At 36.7% G+C, this 21,224-nt stretch overlaps 1 protein-coding gene across 1 annotated transcript; it reads left to right on the forward strand.

The window, feature by feature from the left end:
- Window positions 1-1,597: 1,597 nt before the first annotated feature.
- Window positions 1,598-21,196, forward strand: LOC136030376 (superoxide dismutase [Mn], mitochondrial-like). Its single transcript, XM_065709300.1, has 4 exons — window positions 1,598-1,703; window positions 13,702-13,892; window positions 15,292-15,408; window positions 20,776-21,196. The coding sequence occupies exons 1-4, from the start codon at window positions 1,666-1,668 to the stop codon at window positions 21,102-21,104; spliced, it is 675 nt and encodes a 224-aa protein (XP_065565372.1). The 5' UTR covers window positions 1,598-1,665; the 3' UTR covers window positions 21,105-21,196.
- Window positions 21,197-21,224: the final 28 nt, after the last annotated feature.

A 21,224-nucleotide genomic window follows, 5' to 3' on the forward strand; every position in this document is an offset into this window, starting at 1 on the left:
AATGCAAGTTCTGTGTGTAACTCCTCACAAAGTAAATCTTCCTTTACTTCTAAATTGTCCAACTTTTTTTCTTTATTCATCATACTTTTTCCTGCAACGTTATCACAATTTAACACATTTTTAAAATTATCTCCCCGACTCCCTTTAATACTTGGTTTAATGAAAGTAAAACAGTTCAAAATAGGGATGATACCTTTTTATTGACAGTGAAATATAAAATTATTTAACTGGATATTTCGAACACATATACAGTGTTCATCATCAGCAGTAAAACTAAAAGACATGAATAAAAATAAACAGAATTTATACCTAATAAACTAATTACATATAGTTTATTGCTCTTATTTTTTTCAATGCAACAGTCGAGGCAAATCTCCTTGACCTTTTCGGTTCCGGTTCATTAGATTTAACTGACGTATTACGTGGACAGAGGTCATAGCTCTTAGGTGAAGTGATATTTACTTTATTTGACCTCAGTAAATTATCATAAATTGAGTTCAATCCAAATTCACCTGTATCTCTGTTTATGGAATTATTCTTGAATAGAATTTTTTTAATTTCGATTGTTTCCCTGAAAGTTTGCTTTAAACCTTGGTCCCTAGAAATCAAAGAAACATTTTCAAACAAAATAAAATGATTTGGAAAATTAAAGATATGCTCCGCGAGGGCCGACGTGAAATCTTCAGGTTTGGTATTTTGCTTTAAAGACGATGAAATGGAATTATGATGTTGTAGCAATCTCGTTCTTAAATTCTGGTTAGTACGTCCCACATAAGAGCTTCCACAAGTACATGGAATTTTATAAACCCCACTTTGTTGCTCTACGGAAGTCCGATCCTTTCCAGAATTTAAAAAACTTGCCAAAGTATTACTACCTCTTAAAGGCAGTGTGGTCTTCGAAGTTATCTACTTGGTTTAATATTAACTGAGACATCGCTCCTGTCTAACGATGAACCACTCAGTCGTCCTGGCTGAGTGGTTGGCGCGCTGGCGTGGGAATTCTGTGTCCAAGGGGCGTGGGTTCAATCCCAGTTGTGACCAGTTATCTAGTTTGGGACGGGGGTCAGTGGCGTGACTCTGTAAGCTCAGCCAGAGTCGACCCCGCTCTAAATGGGTACCTGGAGAATTCTGGGGAAGGTAAGCAGGAAGTGTGTGTGAAAGCACAGGATGGTTGGCCCCTAACCCCCCATTACACTTCCTGGCTGAAGGACCATGAAACGGAGATCAGCACCGCCGGTTTGGACCTTAAGGGTCTAGTGCCGTCTTATTTACTTACTTACTTTAACGATGAAAGTCCAAACTGTCCATTTCATATCATTTTTGTATACCAATACAATAACTTGTATCTCCCAGATTCTTGCAATTTTTTCGAAGGCTCCCATTTCACATTTCCCTAATTCATTTACAATTCAGACTTGTATAGTTGAAAACTTTATCCTCTCTACTGCAACAAAGAAGAAAGCACCATTAGCTTTAGTTCACGGAAATTCACAAGTGCAATATATATTCCAATATCTAAGGGCAGCCAACTAATAAACTTTTTTGTTCTGCCGATTTCTTTTTGTTAGAATTTTAGCTATTTCATGTTTTCCTCTATCATCATCACTGACGGTAAATGCACGGTCAGAAGAAATAATTATTTATAAAGCATAGTTTTCTAGCAGGATGTTGTCTCTCAGATTAGGCCTGCCTACGTTATTTAGGTATTGCCTATATTTTTGCTATTAGAGATAACCTAAATTTCAAGGTTTAAATGAAAAACAGACCTAGTTGAATAATGTTAATAGCCTATAACCTGTGAAGGTAGGTTAGGTTATTTACTTAAGTGTAGCAAATTTTATAAAGTTATCTGCATTTTGAATTACAGGAAGAAAATTGGTAAAATTCTAGTTGAGTGACTTCTTTCTATCTCAGAAAGGGGTTAGGTTAGGAAAATGAAGCTTTCAGGGATGGGTCTACCAGCTAAAGTAGGCCTATGTCCCAGGAAGGTATTTTGAAGTGCCCACCTCTACTCCTTCTCCCTCTGGAGGGTCCTGACCTTTGATGAACTTCATAAATATGTGTTTTATAAAAGTGAAATCTTGCAAAATAGGCTAGATCTTCTGCTTGAATAAAGTACAATAAAATTGTTTTCAGCTTCACAACTTTGCTCAATCCCAATTTATAAGGTTTTAAAGATATGCAAATACATTTCCTAAATTTTGAAAAAAAAAACATTGATAGGCTATGGCTTAGTCCTGTGGTGGTGCAGTGGGTTTGACCTTAGCTTGGTAATATGGGACCCAGAGATCAAACCATGCTGCAGAAATGCACTACAGGGCTGATGCAGGGACCTGAGTAGTCAAGAAGTATTGTTAATCTGATACAATACAATTGATATGGCTCAGAATTCTACTCAAATAACAGGAACTACATTTTCAGGAATAGGTATAGACCTGTCATGTAGCCTAGGCAAATTTCAGGGCTCTCTAGAAGGAGAAGGAGCAGAGGTGGGTACTTTAAAATTCCTTCCTGGGATATACTTTAGCTTGTAGACCCATCCCTGAAAGTTTCATTTTCCTAACCTAACCCCTTTCTGAGATAGCAAGAAGTCACTCAACTAGAATTTTACCAGTAATTTTTTTTATTATGAATTTTACATTGTCCAGGAACTGTGAGACATGTTTTTACTTCTGATTTCAGTTTAGTGTGCTTTTAAAGCCAGACCTAGGCCAATATGCAAACTGTCTTATTTTATCTATTATAAATAAAAAAAAGGAAAAAAAAACAGAGTAGGCTAAGCAAAGTTTGAAAAAAAAACTAGTAAAAGTTGTAGGCTAGTTAATCAAGTAAAAGTTGGGAGTGTTAGAACCAGATCTTGTATTTGTCCTTGATTAAAAATAGGCTATTATTTCTATATTTTATTTCTTTGTTCATCAACATTAAAATACACATGAACCATGGCACTAAAACCAGTAAAAATTATTAGAGACAGAATTCTATGACTCTGTGGGCAAATATAGCCTACCTTTTATATGCCTCTATACATAGGCCTATTTATAAACTAAAAAAATAATTATGATGAAAATAAGGAACAGAGTTAGGTAAAATTATGATAGTTTTTACCTTAAATTACCTTAAATCACATCTTGGAGTAAAATAAGGACTTTTGATCCTGTTGAATCACTCCTTGTGATGACAGTTGCATACGTGGTCAATTAAATTCTGGTGGGAGATTCTGGTGCATCCCAGTCAAATCTCCATGGTTTGTCACTCCACTCAGCATCAAGACAGCATTTAAATACATTTGTTGATTCAGCAGAAACAGTGTTCTCCTTGAGGTTGTTCCAGAGGTTCACAATCCAGCTCAAGAAGAAGCTGCATCTTGGTCCAGTCTTTGCATGAATTTTGCAGATTTGTTTTGGGTGTCCTCAAGTTATGTGGGAGGGGTCAATCTCCAGGAGCTCATTTTCTTGATTGATAGAGAGAAGTTTATGTGCCTGGATCATATCCTCATGTTTCCGCCTGTAGACTAAAGAGGGGAGGTTGAGTTCCTTCAGCCATTCATTGTAGGGCTTATTTTCCATACTGGCAATCAGCTTAGTTGCCCTACATTGGATTTGCTCAAGCACTACCTTATCCTTTTTGAATTGAGGGGTGGCCAGGATGGTCCCCACCTCCAAACATGGTCTTTTCAGTCCTTTGTAGAGCTTGGTGATTACATGTCTACTTCTGCTGGTAATGCTGTGTTTAATGATACCTAGGGCTCTGCTAGCATTGGCTGAGATCTTCTGTGAGTGGGAGCTGAATTTCAACTTGGAGTCTACAATAACTCCAAGGTCTCTCTCCTCCTGTACATGCTCCAGTATGTGGTGACATCCAGGGTTTTGGGTCATTAGGTATTGTTGCTGGGGGTTGCTGTGTCCAAAATGTATGACCTTGCATTTTCAGCATTGAATTCCAGCAACCATCTTTTGACCCAGGAGCACATGTGGTTGAGATCATTTTGGAGGGATTGGCAGGACCTATAAGTTTTGAATCATCCACATAGAGTGGTTTTGTTACTGGTGATAAGGGCTAGCTTGTTTACATATATATTGAACAGGGTAGGGCCCAGGACACTGTCCTGGGGGACCCTGCTGGTGACATTGACTTCATTAGAGAGTCCGTGACTATTTGGTCCATTGGTCACTTTCAGTGACCAATTATATCCACTGGTCACTTTCAGTGACCAATTATATCCACTGGTACTCCTTTTTCTATTAGGTCAGTTACAAGACTGTAAGACTCAAGAAGGTTTGTATCCACTGATCTCTTAGAACAAAAACCGTGCTGGCTGCTGCTGATGAGTGAGTTAGCCTCAAGATGGTTAATGATGCATTTGTTCACAATTCTCTCCATGACCTTGCATGCCACAAAGGTAAGGCTGATAGGTCTATAGTTTGCTGCTGAAGTTTTGCTACCCTTCTTATGAATTGGGATGACTATTGCCTTCTTCCAATCCCTTGGAAGCTTCCCTTGTGTTAGCAACAAGTTAAATAATTTTACCAGGGGCATTGAAATAGCAGGACTTAGTTCTTTCAGCAGTCATGGGCTCAGACCATCATGTCCAGTTGATTTGTTGGCATCAAGCTCCTTAAGCTGTTTGGTTACTTCTTCAACTGTGATTGGTGAGTGTAACATTGGGAAGGCAGTGTGAGCCTGTTCTGCTGGTGGGAGGGCTGACTGGAGGTCATCCCTAGAAAACACTGAGGTAAACTGCTTATTCAGAATGTTAGCTTTTTCAGAGGCACATGAAGAGACTGAGCTGTTATTCTCCAGTTCTGGTACTGAGTGTCTGCCTGGTTTATGTAGGGAGATATGTTTCCAGAATAACTTAGGGTTTTCCTTGACATTTTTGGCCAGATGTTCTTTGTAGTTTACAGTGAGTTTCCACATTTCTTTTCTGAGAAGATTCCTGGCAATTTTGTGCTTCTTGTATACTGTTGTTGTTTTTTGTTTCACAGACTTCTCCCAAAGTTTTTTCTTCCTATTGCATAGTTTCTTGATTTTTGGGGTGAGGAAAGGTACTGTTTTTGGTTTCTTTTTCCATGTCATGCTGGTATGTTTGGCTAGGCTCTCTAGTAGGGTATTTTTTAGGATTAGCCATGGAGCTTCCACATCATCTGAGATCAGAATTTAAAGATTGGCATCTATCAGCTCTTCCACCATCATTTTGTAATTAGTAAAGGATTGCTTAGTATATTTTGATGGTTTGGAGTTGAGTTGTATAGATGACAGGACTGACATGTGGTTGCTTGAGCCAATCAGACTGAGAGTCTGTGTCCCAATCACCTTTTCTGGATCATTGGTTATGACTAGATCAAGTGTTGAAGGATTTTGTCCCAGACATATTCTTGTTGGCACAGTTACTGTTTGGTACAGAAAATTATTGGGAAGTACTTGAATTAGTGGGTTTTGCTCAAAACTTGACCTGGTCACACCCTGGCCATCCATCCAGAACATGCTTGGGAGGTTGAAGTCCCCTGTCATGAGCAAAGTTGCCTTTGTGAAGTTACATAGTATGAATTGCGTCATTTCAGCAATTGCTCTATGAGAGGACAGCTGGCGTGGACTACTGGGGCTCCTGTAAATTGAGCTTAGGACAGACATTTCGTTAGGTAGGGACAGGGATACCCAAGTGGCTTCAACCCAAGGTAAGTAAGAATTTGGGACAGAAATTTCTCTTACCTGGAATTCCCTGGAAGCCAGAACAGCAACTCCTCTTCTGCAGTTTGGATTGGACAGATTGCTGAAGATGTTGTATCCAGTGGGGCAGATGGAGTCATCTGTCAGTTGAAATCTGGAATTTTTAGGGCTAATTTCTGTCAGAGTTGCACAATCTATCTGACTTAATTTGAGCACTGTTGCCAGTTCTGGCATCTTATTGGTGATAACATCAACGTTAGCTGTCATAATGTTTACAAGTTTTCAGGTGTGTCTAGGCAACTTTTGGCTATGCACACTATTGTTCTCACTAATGGTTGAAGTGGGTGAGTTACAGCTGAGGTACATGGAGCTGCTATTGAGGGACAATGCAGAGGGGCATGGGGACGTAACTGTTAATTTACTATTTTTACTTTCACACACGTTTACTGTTACATAATTATTATCACTCACACATAGACTATTTACAGGGGGGCTGAGATGGTAAGAGGTACTGGCTATTTTTCCATGCTTGAGCAGCCCGCCATTGAAATTGCTTGAGTTTGCCTGTTTTTTGTGATTTTTCCTTTTCTGATCACTAGGTTTGTTTCTCTGTTTGCCTGTCTCTTCTTCATCTCCTCCAACAGGGTTTTTCTGGCATTGCTATCTTCTTTGGAGCTGTCGCCATAGAATCAAATTGTGTCTTTGTGCTGGTAGGAGACATCCAGGATAAGTTTCTTTTCAGTAAAGCTGGCTACTGTGAATAGGACTGTTGGGTATCGCAGTGGTTGTCCAGCCGTGGGGGACGAGGCTGGTAGTCTCTTCACAGTGAAAACTTTGGCTGCTATTTTGCAGGTATCCTGGAAATATTTGGGAAGGAAGTCTTCATCACTTTCTTTGATTGGAATCCTGTATCTGATGATGTTGAGTTTGCATTGCTGCCTATCTTGCTTGCTTCTGACTGTGCAGCGTCTGTGTTCATCTAGTGCATCTGGTGCAAGCCCTGTCACTTGTGCAGTGATTGCAGAGTCAACAATCACTTTTACCTTGCTAACATTGCATTCCGTGGCAAGTTCCTCATGAATCTCTTTGAGACCCTTGTTTACATTAGATGATATGCTAGCAATGTCCTCACGTACTTCTGTTTTGAAAGATTCAATAGCTTTGGTTAGGGTGTCAGCGTTGCGCACAGGTTTATTTAAGATGCACTGGGGGCAGGTCCATTTGCATTTCATAGTGCGATTCATTTTCCTTAGCAGGACATACTGTTCATTGCTTAATCCTAGGCACTCGATACAGCACCAATTGGGGCAATTGACGGGTGAATTCTCATCCAGGTTTTTTGTGCATCCTGAGCACTTATCCTGTCCCTTTACAGGGCTCCCATGTTGTCTCTTTTTTGGTGCCATTTTGACTGGTTGGTTTCTTTTACACGTGGCAACACTGGCACTTTGGGAAATTTCACTTCTAATGTAGCAACGCCCTCTTCACCACATTCAACAACAACAACAAACCAGAGAAATTATCCAGATTTAGGAAATTATTCACAGGTGAGGGTTGTATTATTATTATCTAAATTCGAGTTTTCCAGTGATGTATGTCCAGGTTATTCTGTTTTTATTAGGCTATAACAGTAATTTCAGTTCCAGTGATATATGTCCAAAAATGTTTAGGTTCTTTATTATTCTATTTTTTGTTAGGCTATAACTATTTCACTTTGCATCCATTATTTGTTACATCACTATCAGAAAACTATTTACAAGTGAGGGTTAGCCTATATTATTTTGTAAATTTATTTTTCACTGTAATTTCTGTTCCAGTAATGTATATCCAAAAAGTGTCTAGGTTCTTTGTTATTCTATTTTTTATTATAACTATTTTCACTTTACATCCACCATTTTTTACATCACTATCATCACAGTTTGTATAACTGACTTACCATTAAAGTGAGCATACCACTTGATGCCTTTTTTTAATTGTTTCTAATGCAAATTCAAATTTAAGCAATTTCTGAGCTCTTAAAAATGACAAATTTTCAATTAAAGTATGAGTTATTGCTTGTTTTGAAAAAAATAATCCTACATTTCCTTGATGCTAAAATAATTTATAATAGAGTTAGGTTAGGTTAAAAAGTGCTTAGACTTGAATTTGCAGTAGAAGCAATTATTATATTTGTAAAGAACATAAAAAAAGGCATCAAGTGGTATGTTCACTTTATTGGTAAGTTAGTTATATGAACTGTCATAAATTTACACAAAGTTGAAACTTCAAACAAACTGAAATTACTGCTTCAGGGTTTTTGTAATATATTCTTGTAAAACTGTTTCAAACAAACTGCTTTACAGTATTTCCCCTTTTTTTTTTTTTTTTTTTTTTATATATAAATCTGAAAAACTAGCACTTTACTGAAAACAAATAGGAAGGAAAAATCATCAAGTGCCCTGAAGAAAATAGAAGAACAATTCACATGGTTCTCAATAGCCTGGCCATTAAATCAATATTATTTATGACATCTCTCTAAAAATTCAAGAAAGCTTTCAAAGTTTTCAGCTAATCACATTTTTTTTTTGCAATTCAACAAATAAAGGGAAATATCATAAAGTGTTCAAAAATAGTACATAAACAATCAAGTAGTAATTTCTTTTTGTTTTATGATTCAACTTGGCTTCATCAGAATTTTTCATCTATTTTTAGTTTTTTTTTGGTTTTAAAAATATTTACAATGAACTTCATAAAAAGATTTGTTTCAATTTAGGCAAAGAAACTGATGCCCAAATTGATTTAAAAAAGAACCTGAGTTCTTTTGCTAAAAAAGGGCATCAAATATATGTTTAATTTCATAGATTTCTTCTTTGTCTAAAAAATTCTGGGAGGTGTAACCAAAAGAGTCTATAGGGTATTTATTCTAGTGAAAAATTTGTTTTTAAGCTGCTTTTTTTTGAAATTTGAAAAAGTACAGATGCACCCTTTTTGCTATCAACCAGCAATATGACAATTTTTTATCACTAGTCAGATTAAAAAGAATAAAAAACACAATCTTGAACTTTTGGTTACTATGGGCAGTGGTTTTCTCTCTACTAAGTTACAGTTATCACTGCAACCATGATGTAGCCTACTGGGATGAATAGATTTAGTGTACAGAAATGGCTGCACAAGATCTCCTTAGCCTGTTAAAGACTTGACCACATATAGCCTGCAATCTTTTCTATTAATTAATATTAAATGTCATGGTTCTATTAATCAAGTTTGGTTCTTAATGCCTATAATCATTAATACCAGTAATAGTAAATTAACTAGCAATAGAATAAGAGATAGATACATTCTAAAAGCATTATTAATATTTACTTTAATAAGTATTAAGAACTGCCAAATAATTATCAAAAGTTAACAGAAATAAGTAAGAATTAACTTAAATTATTAATGATAACAGATTATTATAACCAGAGGCATTACTATCCAAAATGTCTAGGGGGGGGGGTTGTTGATCTCACTGACTGGCTGATCATTTATACTGACTGTTTCCATCACTAATTAACATAATATCCATTTCTAATACAAAACTTGGGATTGTAATTCAGCTTAAAGAAGTATATAATCTGAAGAAGAATAGAGAGTTAGTTCTTTTTCCTATTAGATCCATATGAACAACAACATGGTGAATAAGTGAAGAATGAAGCAATATATAAGGAGAAAAGTGATAACATGATGCATATACAAAGAGATCTAAGAAGTGAAAAATTGGCAAATTTAAATTAAAACACAGATTGAACAAAAATAAGAAGAAAATACAGCCATATATCTACAGTTAAAAATTGAAACGTCTGGGTGTGAAAGACAGCTAGACTGTAAGTGATTTGTCAAGTTTAAGCTTGTCCATAATGTCTGTCTTGCTGCACATCTTGACAAGGTGAGGCAAACAGTTATTGTCCATTGTTGTGCATAAACATGTCATGACCAGTTTCAGTTTGCTAAAACTTCTTTCTGCTGTAGCCACAGTTGGTGGCACTGTTGCAACCCATTGATAAACTGACCAAAGAGTTGGGAATATTGATTTGATAACATTAATTTCAATGAATCATCCCTCAAAGATGGTGTGATTTATGACTTTGTTGCTTTCAACCTCAGTCCTGGCCAAAAAGTGTTTGAAAGCTTTTAGCTCTAACATTAGTTCTATAGGATCAAAGCCTTTTCCAGTAAACATCTTCACAAGTTTAGAAAAGCTCTCATAGCTACCATCCACTTTGCTCAGTAAACTTTGGTGTGCTGGCCATAGAAAAGATGAGCTGTTATAGATTGCGTCATCCAAACCATTCACTAGGGCTCTAAGGATACTGCTGAACTCCTTGGTATGGAATGATTTACAGTCATCCAGTGGATTGGCCCCAGAATTAGCAATTGCTTCTGAATAAAGGGATGGCAGATTTTCAAGATGGTGTTTAAGTTGAAACTCATGTTTGGCTACCAAGCCAAATTTTTCTGCTACTGCTTTTGCTTCCTCAATTTGTCTCCCTGTCTAATCTGGGTCTTTGAGGGGAGAATCTAAAATGTTGCATATCAACTTGAGTTTTTTATTAGCAGTGATCAGATTGAGGTGTTCAGCCTGCAACCTTTCTGCAAAAACCTTTGTCCTGAACATGAGCTGGCACATCAACTTAAGTATCAGAATGAAGTCAAAGTGGATTGTGAAGCAGTGCAGAGCATGGGCTTTTTCTCTTATTAGAGAGAGTCATTTCACAGAGTGTCAGAGTTTTTGATTCACAAGGAACTCCCCATTTCTCTTCTCCCACAACTGTATTAAGTGGCGTACCCCAGGGCACTATTCTTGGACCAACACTTTTCAACTTCTATGTCAATGATCTACCCACCCTTCTTTCAAATCGTATTACCCTTTATGCGGATGACTCAAAACTAGTTGGAAAAGCGGCTACTCCCTCTGACCAGCAATCAATTCAAACAGATCTTGACAGTCAAGGAAGATGGGCTAACAAGTGGCTCCTTACTTTTAATGTTGACAAATGCCATGTCATCCATTTTGGCAAACACAACAAGCATCATAAGTATTTCCTTCAAGACAACTTCCTTTCTGCTGTTTCTGATAAAAGAGATCTTGGGGTTATTGTTGATCACCAATTAAAGTTTAGCAGACATGCTAAGTCTGTTTCATCTTCTGCAAATAAATCCCTTGGTATCATAAAAAGAACCCTCTCTACCTGACACCCATGTCTGGAGGTTGGAATGTTATTGGCAGCCCCTTTTTTCAAAAAAGATAAGTTGCATAAGGATGTCCAGCATCATGCCACTAAGATGGTTAGCAGCATGAATAAATTTCCATATGAAGAAAGACTATGTCATTTGAAGCTGCCAACACTGACATACCAAAGGAAAAAGGGTGATATGATTTTAACCAAGAAAATCCTTTCTAAAAATACCCTTCCCAGTCTCTTTGCGCAGCCCTTGCATTCTGGTACTAGAGGACATTCAATGAAGCTTCCCATGCAGCATTCCACGAGTAGACATAGAAGTTATTTCTTTGGTCAAACAGTCATCAATTTGTGGAATCAACTGTCCAATGAAACAGTTTCTGCAATTTCAGTCAACACATTCAAGTACCACCTTGATAAGGAATGGCTCTGCCAGGAGTTCCTTTACAATTGGGAAGCTGCAGAGTTCTCCACAAGAGTCTAGATCAACAACCAAAATCTACACCAAACAAATTTTTTTCATCACTGGAGCATCACAAGGATGCAAAATCCTTATATCACTCCAAGCTGTGATTTAAGGTAAAATTATTTTGTCTCGTTTTGTTCTTTTAGCTATTCAAGAACTTCCACAATTGTCTCTAAGCTGGTCCACAACAAAACTATTGTTAACCAACTAAGATTGAGATTTTGGTAGACATCATGTCATTATTTTCATGTTCTTTATTTAACCAAATAGAGAATAGTGGCACCATCTGTAAAATCACTACACAAGTTGGCATAACTGCTAGATTTACTGACCAAGATTGAAATTATGGTACATATTTTATCAGTATTTTCATGTTTTTTATTTAACCAAATAAGCAATTTTGGTGCTGTCTGTAAATTCATGACACAAGTCAGTTAAACGGCTACATTTACAAACCAAGATTTAGATTTCATTAGATGTCATATCTATATTTTTATGTTCTTTAACCAAATGGAAAACTGTGGCACCAACAATAAAATCAATACACAATTTAATAAAACTGCTGCATTTACCAACCAAGATAGATATTTTGGTATGTGTCAACGTCAGTATCTTCATGCTCTTTATTTAACCAACTGGAAAATTTTGGCACCATCTGTAAAATCACAACAAGAGTTGGTAATATTTCTGTGTTTACCAACAAAGTTTGAGATTACTGTATATGGTATGTCAGTATTCTCCTTGTTTTTGATCAACAGAAAAAAAAGATGTTGGCAGTATTGGAAAATTGCAGTGCTTTGTACCACAATTTTACCAAGTGACTGAAAACATTGGGGGCGTCCCCCTCTCCCTCCCCATACGTGGCGTCCATGATTATAACTAATCTTTTTATTCTGTTAACCTAGATTAGGACAATCCTCTTCTTTAGATGTTTCTATCTAGCATTTATGTTGTTGTTGTTTTTTTTTTTTTTTTTTTTTTTTAATAAGCTAGATGACATTCAGTAATGTCTTAGCATTTGAGATATGTTATTAGCCATATTATCTCCAGCCATGCTTGCTAGCAATATGTATGAATTTAGTTTACTCAAGTCACTTATGACAAAGCTGTGCAACATCTGCTGTATCCTATTGGGTGAGCCATGGTTTCGTTCCCTAATCCTTGTTAAGATTGGCATTGAAGCTGCCAATAGTTAGTGAACTCACAGTCACCTTTCTTAGACCATTCCAGTGGCTCAGTTGGAGAGAAAGTTATTCCTTTTCTTGCATTCCCACTTTTGCGGGATAGCTGTGCTGGTTGACCTTTTTTCTTTATGACTCAGAATGTTGGAACAGGCTTTTGTTGTTAGAATAGGACAGCTTTTAGGTCAATATCATGCCTCCTCTTTGTTCATGGTATTTTGGAGTTGATTGGTTGAGGTTCTACAGTTAGCATTCATTTTTTTTTTTTTTTTTTTTTTTTTTTTTTTTTTTTTTTTTTTTTTTTTTTTTTTTTACTCCTTTATGCATTTAGACAGATTTGACACCCTTCTGGTCTGTTTTATTAATTGGTATGGTGATGCACATTTATAGTACTAATCTTGATCTCACTTGGCTCTTTTAGATATGCATATATAGGTAAAGATGAAGGATTTTGGAAATTTTTGTTGGGAGTGGGACTGGGGCTTTCCAAAGCTTAATGACCAAGCAGGTCAATGGGTCAAGCAGGTTATGGTCGAGTGGGGATTATCTCTCAAAACCAAGTCTTTTAGTATGACTGGTAATCAGGATACTAGCAGGTAAATACAATTAAAATCAATTATGGAGCACCTATTCCTATGCATGTACTTCAATTATTTTTTTTTGGGGGGGGGGTGGAGGATAAAAATGAAATGGACAGATTAATAGTAGCCTAAATAGAAAAAAAAATATAAAAAGCAATTATATGGAAAATTTGAGATTTGGAGCAGTACTGGCATAAAGCCTTTCTAATGGTATAACCAGTTGATTTCTAATTTTCAGGCAAAATGGAACCACCCCTGGCTTAAACACTTCTACAGTTCTTCATTGTGTATTTTTCCATCTTGTGGTTTAAATTTCTCTCCATTTTTCTTCTCTTTTTTTCTTTTTTTTTCATTTTACTCCATTTTGTTCCATGTAAAAAATACGGGTAATAAATATTTTACCTACTTACATCAAATGTTTGACAGGCGTAGTAAAACATTTCAAATGCAGAGAACACCACATGCTAGTGTAATAAATGACATATTAGTATATTGGAAAGCAACCCCTGTTGGAATAATTTTTCAACAATAAAATTATGCAAAATAATGTAAGTCTAAGTCTTGCTAATATACTGGAATATGTTGTGCACATTTTTCTTCTTCTATAGAACCTTTGCAAATGGTGGCTGTGTAACACTGAGAAATAAACATACACTACCTGATCTTCCATATGACTACAATGCTTTGGAGCCAGTTATCAGTGCTGAGATCATGCAGCTGCATCATCAAAAACATCACCAGACATACCTGAATGTTCTCAATGAAACAGAAATGAAACTTGCTGAAGCTAAAGATAAAGGTTTGTCTATTTCTCTTTTTTCTAGTAAATGACAAAAAAATATACTAAATATAGATCTATTAAAATAGAAAAAATATTTTTCTTGTTATTTTTGCACAATTAAGCAGGAGTTTCAAGAGGGTGGGATGGAGGAGTATTTGTTGTTATGTTGGCCACACATGCCTTAACGCTGGAATGTTTGTCCATATAACAACAAGTTATGGAAAAATACAAAATTAAACATTTTACACTCAAACCAAATTGGCACCATTTATTTTATCAAGGAAATTAAAATTACTTCCTGTGAATATCAACAAATCTTTCTGAGCTTTGGTACATGTGAAGTTCAATAAGAAATGTTTTTTTTTTTAGATTTTTCTTCTTTTTTTTGTTCTACTCAGCTATGGACTTCAACAGTTGTGAGTACTTTTGGCATATGTCCAATTTAGTAGGAAATCCAAAAAATCTGTTGAGCTTGAAATAGATTGTTTTGATTTTTTAAAATATTTTCCTAAGGAGCAGTAGCATCCAACCCAAGTACATAGAACATGGAGTGAGGGCCCATTCAAGCATAAATAAAGTTTTTTACCTTCTAGTTAAGTAAAGGAATCAGGCCTAAAAAAGTGCCCTTCCTCCTCCCAATGAAATGCATGTTATTTTTGAACCAGGGAATCGCCCCTGAAAGTTTTGAGCTAATTGAATGCCCAAGATTAAACATAGCTTGTTTTTCAATATTAAACCTCTCTGTAAACAAATGGTAGTTTGCATACCCTAAGATCCGTAGGGTTGGCAACATACCTAGAACCATGTTTATTGACCCATTTGACTATTCTAAGAAAAAGATTATTTGAAAACTTGCCTCATGGCTTTGGGAGGCCAAGTAGCAAATAAGGTAAGAGAGAGGTATGGTTGCTCTCTGATTACTTTTAAACCATAAAAAAAGATACCAGAACTTTCAATTCCCAGCCAAATAAGCCAAATTCAAAGTTTCTGCCACCATCTTTCACAAAGGGGCCAGGAATAAAAACATACAATGCTAGTGGTGGCACGAGGCTCTTTGCTACGACAATTCTCAAGCCCTGCATCTAATTATGAAAAGCTAGCTAACTTATCACTGATAAAATAAATACTTACTGTTTTGTCTCAAAGTTCTATGCTTTCCCATAGAAATATCTACTTTGGATTGTCAAGAGGGTGGGATGAAAGAGTATTTGTTGTTATGTAGCCAAAATTGTCACAGTATCACAAATTCATATGCGATGTGTGGCAGTCTGATGTGTTCACTTTGTTGTGACATGGCAGACAGATACAGAAGCTATATCACAGAACCATACCTTTGTGGTGCCACAGTTTTGTGGTTTCTCTTCTTTTTTTAATAGCTGTCTCAAATTTTCCTAAATGTTGATTCCCTATTTTATAGGAGACCTAGTAACAGAGATTGCATTGACACCTATTTTGAAATTTAATGGAGGAGGGCATCTGAATCATTCAATTTTCTGGCAAAACCTTTCACCAAATGGAGGCGGAGAGCCTACAGGTAAAGACACTTTAAGACAATATTGACCTGAATTTTGGAAGACTTTAGCTTGATCTCTCTGACTGAAAAAAGGAAATTATGGTAACTCCTGTCTAGCATTGTGGGTCGTCTCCTTTGAAAATGTGCTAAACATGGGTGCTGTATTCTGATTGTTCCAATTCATGACATAGTAGTAGGCAAAGTTCATAGGCCTGACAGTTATCAATTGTGTGAGGTTAATCTTAGCTTAACTACATTTTATACTTTTTTTTTATTAAAGCTCCTTATTCATGCAATGCTGTTGCACTGCCTATCTAATGAGTGAAAGAAGTGGGCTCTGTGCTTTTTTTTTTTTTTTTTTTTTTTTTTTTTTTTTTTTTTTTTTTTTTTTTAGCCTTTCACCAAGCTATTTTGTGTGAACCAGGGCTCGGAATTAGTCTCTGAAGTCCCTTCTGTGCGGAAAGCCCCTTAACTCACTCAAAAGTCCCTAAAATTTCCTATTTAGGAGCATGTTAAATTTGAAAACTGAAGCATTATATATTTAGAACACCCTCTTTAGATAATATAGCTTTTCCACAAATCTGATTGTACTGGTGTCCAGTTGTGCTGTTGCAGTTCAGATAGAAGCTACAAACCAGTGGGAACTTTGTCTGTGGCCGAAGTGTCTGTTGTAGTGGGAATTTGTAAACATAGGCAGATAATAACAACACAAAATTGGCATATATGGTGGGTGGGATGGATTGGTCTTATTATGGTAAAATTTAAGGATAGATAATTTCTTGTAGCTTTACAAAATTACCAGTATGGATTTGTTTGAATTGACTTGTAGTCCATTGGTACAAATTGTATATTCTTTCCCTCGGAAGGTAAGCTAGTGTGAAGAGGCTGTTAAGCAACAGTTCTAATCAGAAGAGCAATCAGCTAGCAATGAAATTAAAAGTCCTAAGATATTTTGTGACAAAGATGCTGAGTACAAAGCAGAAATCATTTGGGTTTTCAAGTCCTTGCAAGCTTTTATGTCTGCAGGTTCAGTTGACGGAATCATTGATCTCTTTAAAGCCATGTTCCCTGGTAAGCTACCGTCAGTGATGTTGATGGGTGCAAAGAAAGCTATGTACTTGATAACTGATGCACTTTGTCCACACAGTAAACATAATTTTACGGTGAAGTTCAACTTGTTCCTGAATACAACGAAATGACAAAACAGTAAAGGAGAAAAAGAGCTACACATTAGAGTGAACTCCTGGTCCTCTTTAGGAGATCAAGTTTTGAGGTGCCATCTAGGGATGGCTGTTTGCCTCGTGACTATTCACTTTGCTGTTTGCCACGCGATTGATTAGTGGCCGGTACTCTTGAAGTATTTTTTGCATTACGTGCCGTCAAAGAAGGCTCTGAAGAATGTCGTGTCGCCATCAAATTACCTCAAGATTGTAAGCTAACTAAAAAAGATAGATAGGCTTGCAGAACTCGAATTCTTGCATTCATCGTCGGTGCTTTTTACGAAATTAACAGAAGTATTTCAGAAGAAAGAACCTCTTGTCCATGCTCTTCATGCCGAGCCTGAAAAATTTACTTCTTACTATTTTGGCGAGACTTCTAAAACCTGACATTCCTTCTACCAGATTTCTTGTGAACTTGGACAACTATTTTCAGGACATTATTATAGGTGAGCAGGTTGAGCTTGCATTATGTGCTCAGGATCTCACTTTGGCAGAAAGACAATGGTTTGATCAAAGGGTTCGAAGGTGGTTCAAGGCAGCTGCCAAACACATGATTAAGAAGTGCCCCGTCTCTTCTAATAGCCTTCTCGAAGCCTTTAAGTGCCTGGATCCCAGGGAAAAGAAAAAAAAATAGAGGTCTGTCAGATAGGCTATAGTTGTGCCTGATCGATAGGTCCCAGTACGAGTATGTGCTGATGGTGTTGGAAGTGAGTGGATATTGGCAAGCTGAACACTTCGCAGAATCAACGCCATCTCGGGTCGACCATTACTTCCATTAAATTTTCTCTATGATGGATGCTTTTGGTGGGCAAAAGAACACGTTTTTGTCAAAGATTGCAAAAGCTATGTTGACGTTATCGCACAGCAGTGCTAAGATAGAGGTTTTTTGTCCTCTCAGCAAGGAGTGTCAGAAGGAGTCCTGAATGGGTAGCTGTGTGTGATTGACGAATTGAACAGCTTCTGGTTTCAAACAGTTCGTGGTAACAAACTGTAGTAAGGAGTGACCCGGCTCAATAATAACCAAACTCTAAAAAATGGAATTTTGATACCAATAGCAACGTCAAAGGAATCGCATTTTAATACTGATTTTAAATACATAAGTTTCATCAAGTTTATTCTTACCGATCAAAAGTTACGAGCCTGAAAAAATTTGCCTTATTTTAGAGAATAGGGGGAAACACACCCTAAAAGTCATAGAATCGTAACAAAAATCACACCATCAGATTCAGCGTATCAGAGAACCCTGTTGTAGAAGTTTCAAGCTCCTATCTGTAAAAATGTGGAATTTTGTATTTTTTGCCAGAAGGCAGATCACGGATTTGTTTGTTGGTTTTTTTTTTTTTGTTTGTTTTTTTCAGGGGTGATCATATCGACCCAGTGGTCCTAGAATCTTGCGAGAGGGCTCATTCTAACGGAAATGAAAAGTTCTAGTGCCCTTTTTAATTGACCAAAAAAATTGGAGGGCACCTAGGCCCCCTCCCACGCTAATTATTTTCCTAAAGTCAACGAATCAAAATTCTGAGATAGCCATTTTATTCAGCGTCGTCGAAGAACCTGATAACTATGTCTTTGGGGATGACTTACTCCCCCTAAGTCCCCGTGGGAGGGGCTACAAGTTACAAGCTTTGACCAGTGCTTACATATAGTAATGGTTAGTAATGGATGCTTCCTCATCAACGCCCCGCTCTTTACGCTAAAGTTTTTTACTGTTTTCAAAAATAGAGTTGAGAGAAAGAGTTAAACTTTAGCGTAAAGAACGGAGCGGTGATGAGGAAGCAGCCCCTTTCATATACGAAGTAATTTCTGTTCGTTTTAAGTTTTAATGTCGCTCCTTACTTTCAGTTAAAAAAAATTTTTTTTTTTATTTAATATGATCAAAGGAATGTTCCGACTATGAATGGTATTCGAAATCTCTTCCCACTTAGTCCTGAATGGGTAGCTGTGTGTGATTGACGAATTGAACAGCTTCTGGTTTATGAGCAAAGGAATGTTCCGACTATGAATGGTAATAGAAATCTTTTCCCATTTAGGTCCCTGTTGGTCTTTTTTTAACCCCTAAAAGTCCCTTGACAGGTCGCCAAGTCCCTTTTCTAATGAGGAGAAATCATTCCTAGCCCTGAGGGAGTTGTTATATAAACTTTGGACGGGGGGCCTCATTTGATCAGAAATTTATAGCTAAACCCTCCTTTTCAAGAGTAAAAAATATAGGAGGGCAGCAAGCCCGCCTTCCTGTCTCCCACATCCTTTTTTCTTGCTGCCCTCCCCCAAAAAGACCCAATCAAAATTTTAAGATTTTGTTATGCATGACTGAAAGGTGCAAGCTGATGAAAAGGGATGAAAGTAATGATAAAAAAAGATGATTAAGCCTCGTGTGATGGTATGACCCCCCAACAGCCCCTGAAGCAAGGGCTGTAAGTTATGCATTTTGCATGTATGTATAGGGAAAAGAGGACATTTTTGATCGTGGGTCTCCAAAAAGGGTATTTGATAACTTTCAAGGGAATTCAAAAGATAATTTTCAGGGAATGTTGAACTAAATCAGAATGCACAATGCACATACAGGTTGTCAAAAGGGTGTATCAGCAACATCTCAAGAACGCCGAAGGGTATCAAGTTGAAACTTTCAGTGCAAATTAATAAGAGTGTTGAACTAGCCAAAAGACACTCTGTATTCTACTACTGCTACTATTACTGCAACTAAGACAACTATGACCCTGACTGCTTGCAAATACAACTGCTTATGGCAGCGTATGTAGCTGCAACTAATCGTAGTTGTGAGTGCTTGCGATTGGGGCTACTCGTGGCTGCGGCAATTTGCGATTGTGACTTGTTTCTTCGTGACTGCGAGTACCTGCCTGTCTGACAGCAATCGGTTTCATTTCATTAGAACTTTTACGGTTGAGGATGTTTAACTAAACAAAAAGTGAAAGGTGCATCCAAGGTTGTTCAAGGGCATATCTGCAATGTCTAAGGAAGGGCTAAGCTTATAAGGTGAAAATCCTAGGGAATGTTGACCTAAATCAAAAGAAACTATGTACATCCTGGTTGTCAAAAGGGTGTTTCTTCAATATAATAGAAATGTTTATGGGTATTGATTGGGTATTAAGGGCGGTGTCAGGCTGAATCGAGAGTTACCATATACATCCAGACCGTCTAAAGGACGGTCTGGATGTATATGGTTTTTTTGTTGGTTTCTTTAAATTTATCTGACAAAAACTGATGATTTGTTACAATAACTTATGTATACCTACTTGGAAACGGCTGATTTGTGCGTAAGAAAAAAAAAATTAATAAGGGGAAAACCAGAAAAAAATAAAGAAAAAACAGAGCCAGAGGAAAAATCATGTTTTTTTATGATAATATATTTTTCTGATATGATTTAAAAGCTAATCATGATTTTATGATAAGCCAAATTTTGAGTGGAGTCCTCCCTATCCCAAGAATCTCTTTGATCAGTGAAGTTCATTTCACCAATGACAGACTCACGGGAGAAATTTTGGGTCTTGTTACTATGAGATATTATTTAATATTGCATTTCGCACGAATATACTTAAAAAAAACCTTCCTCTCTGCGTACAGGCATGCTTAGATTTCTTCCTTGATTTTATATAAAGGAAATTCCTTTTGCCTCACATTCTTTATTGCAGCCAAATACTATAGATTTAATTTTTATCAACTGTTTTTTGTAGTTTATGAAGCTTCGCTCCAGAGTAAATTTATTGCCTCTGTGAAAGCCTCTCTGATTAATTTAGAGTTTAGATATATTAGCTTCACTTACTTGCTTTTTATGGGTTGGTCATTTGATATCTTAATGTGTTTCAGTTGTCAAAAAGAATCGGTAAAGAAATTATTGGAAGAAAAGAATTTAAAACATTTTATCAATGCAAGTTTTCACTTTGAAGCGATTTTCTTCTTCGGTAATTGATTTTTTAACTGCTGAAATTTGTTGACATAGTCGTTTTTATCACAAATCATAAGGGCAAGCAGATTGGATAAGTTTTGTAAGCAGAACATAACTTCTGCAGTTTGATGTATTTTACATTTTCTTGTTATTTCTTCTCTGTGATAGGTTATATTCATTTTTACCAACATATCCACTCAAAATATTTTTTAAAAATATTTTTTAAGAATATTTTTCTTTTCCTAAAATAATTATGATTGCTTTTAGGTGCACTAGCAGAGCAGATAAAGATGGACTTTGGCTCTTTCGAAAATTTTAAAACCAAAATGGCAGCAACAACCGTTGCCATTCAAGGCTCAGGATGGGGATGGCTTGGATACAACAAGACAACCAAGAGTCTAAACATTGCAGCCTGTGGTAACCAAGATCCTCTTGAACCAACAACTGGTCTTGTGCCTCTCTTAGGTATTGATGTATGGGAGCATGCCTACTACCTTCAGTATAAAAATGTTCGAGCTGATTATGTCAAAAACATTTGGAAAATTGTCAATTGGAAAGATGTATCTCAACGATTTGAAAAAGTAAACAGCGCTTGAAGTCCTGGTTTTGATTGGCAAATTAATTTTGTACCTTACTGCTTGTGATTCTTTTGTGTTTTATGAAAGTAAATATAGGTTATAGATTTGCATATATATGTTTATTTTGAGTGAACTTTA

The sequence above is a fragment of the Artemia franciscana genome, chromosome 8, assembly GCF_032884065.1.
Source record: "Artemia franciscana chromosome 8, ASM3288406v1, whole genome shotgun sequence".
Lineage (NCBI taxonomy): Eukaryota > Metazoa > Arthropoda > Branchiopoda > Anostraca > Artemiidae > Artemia > Artemia franciscana.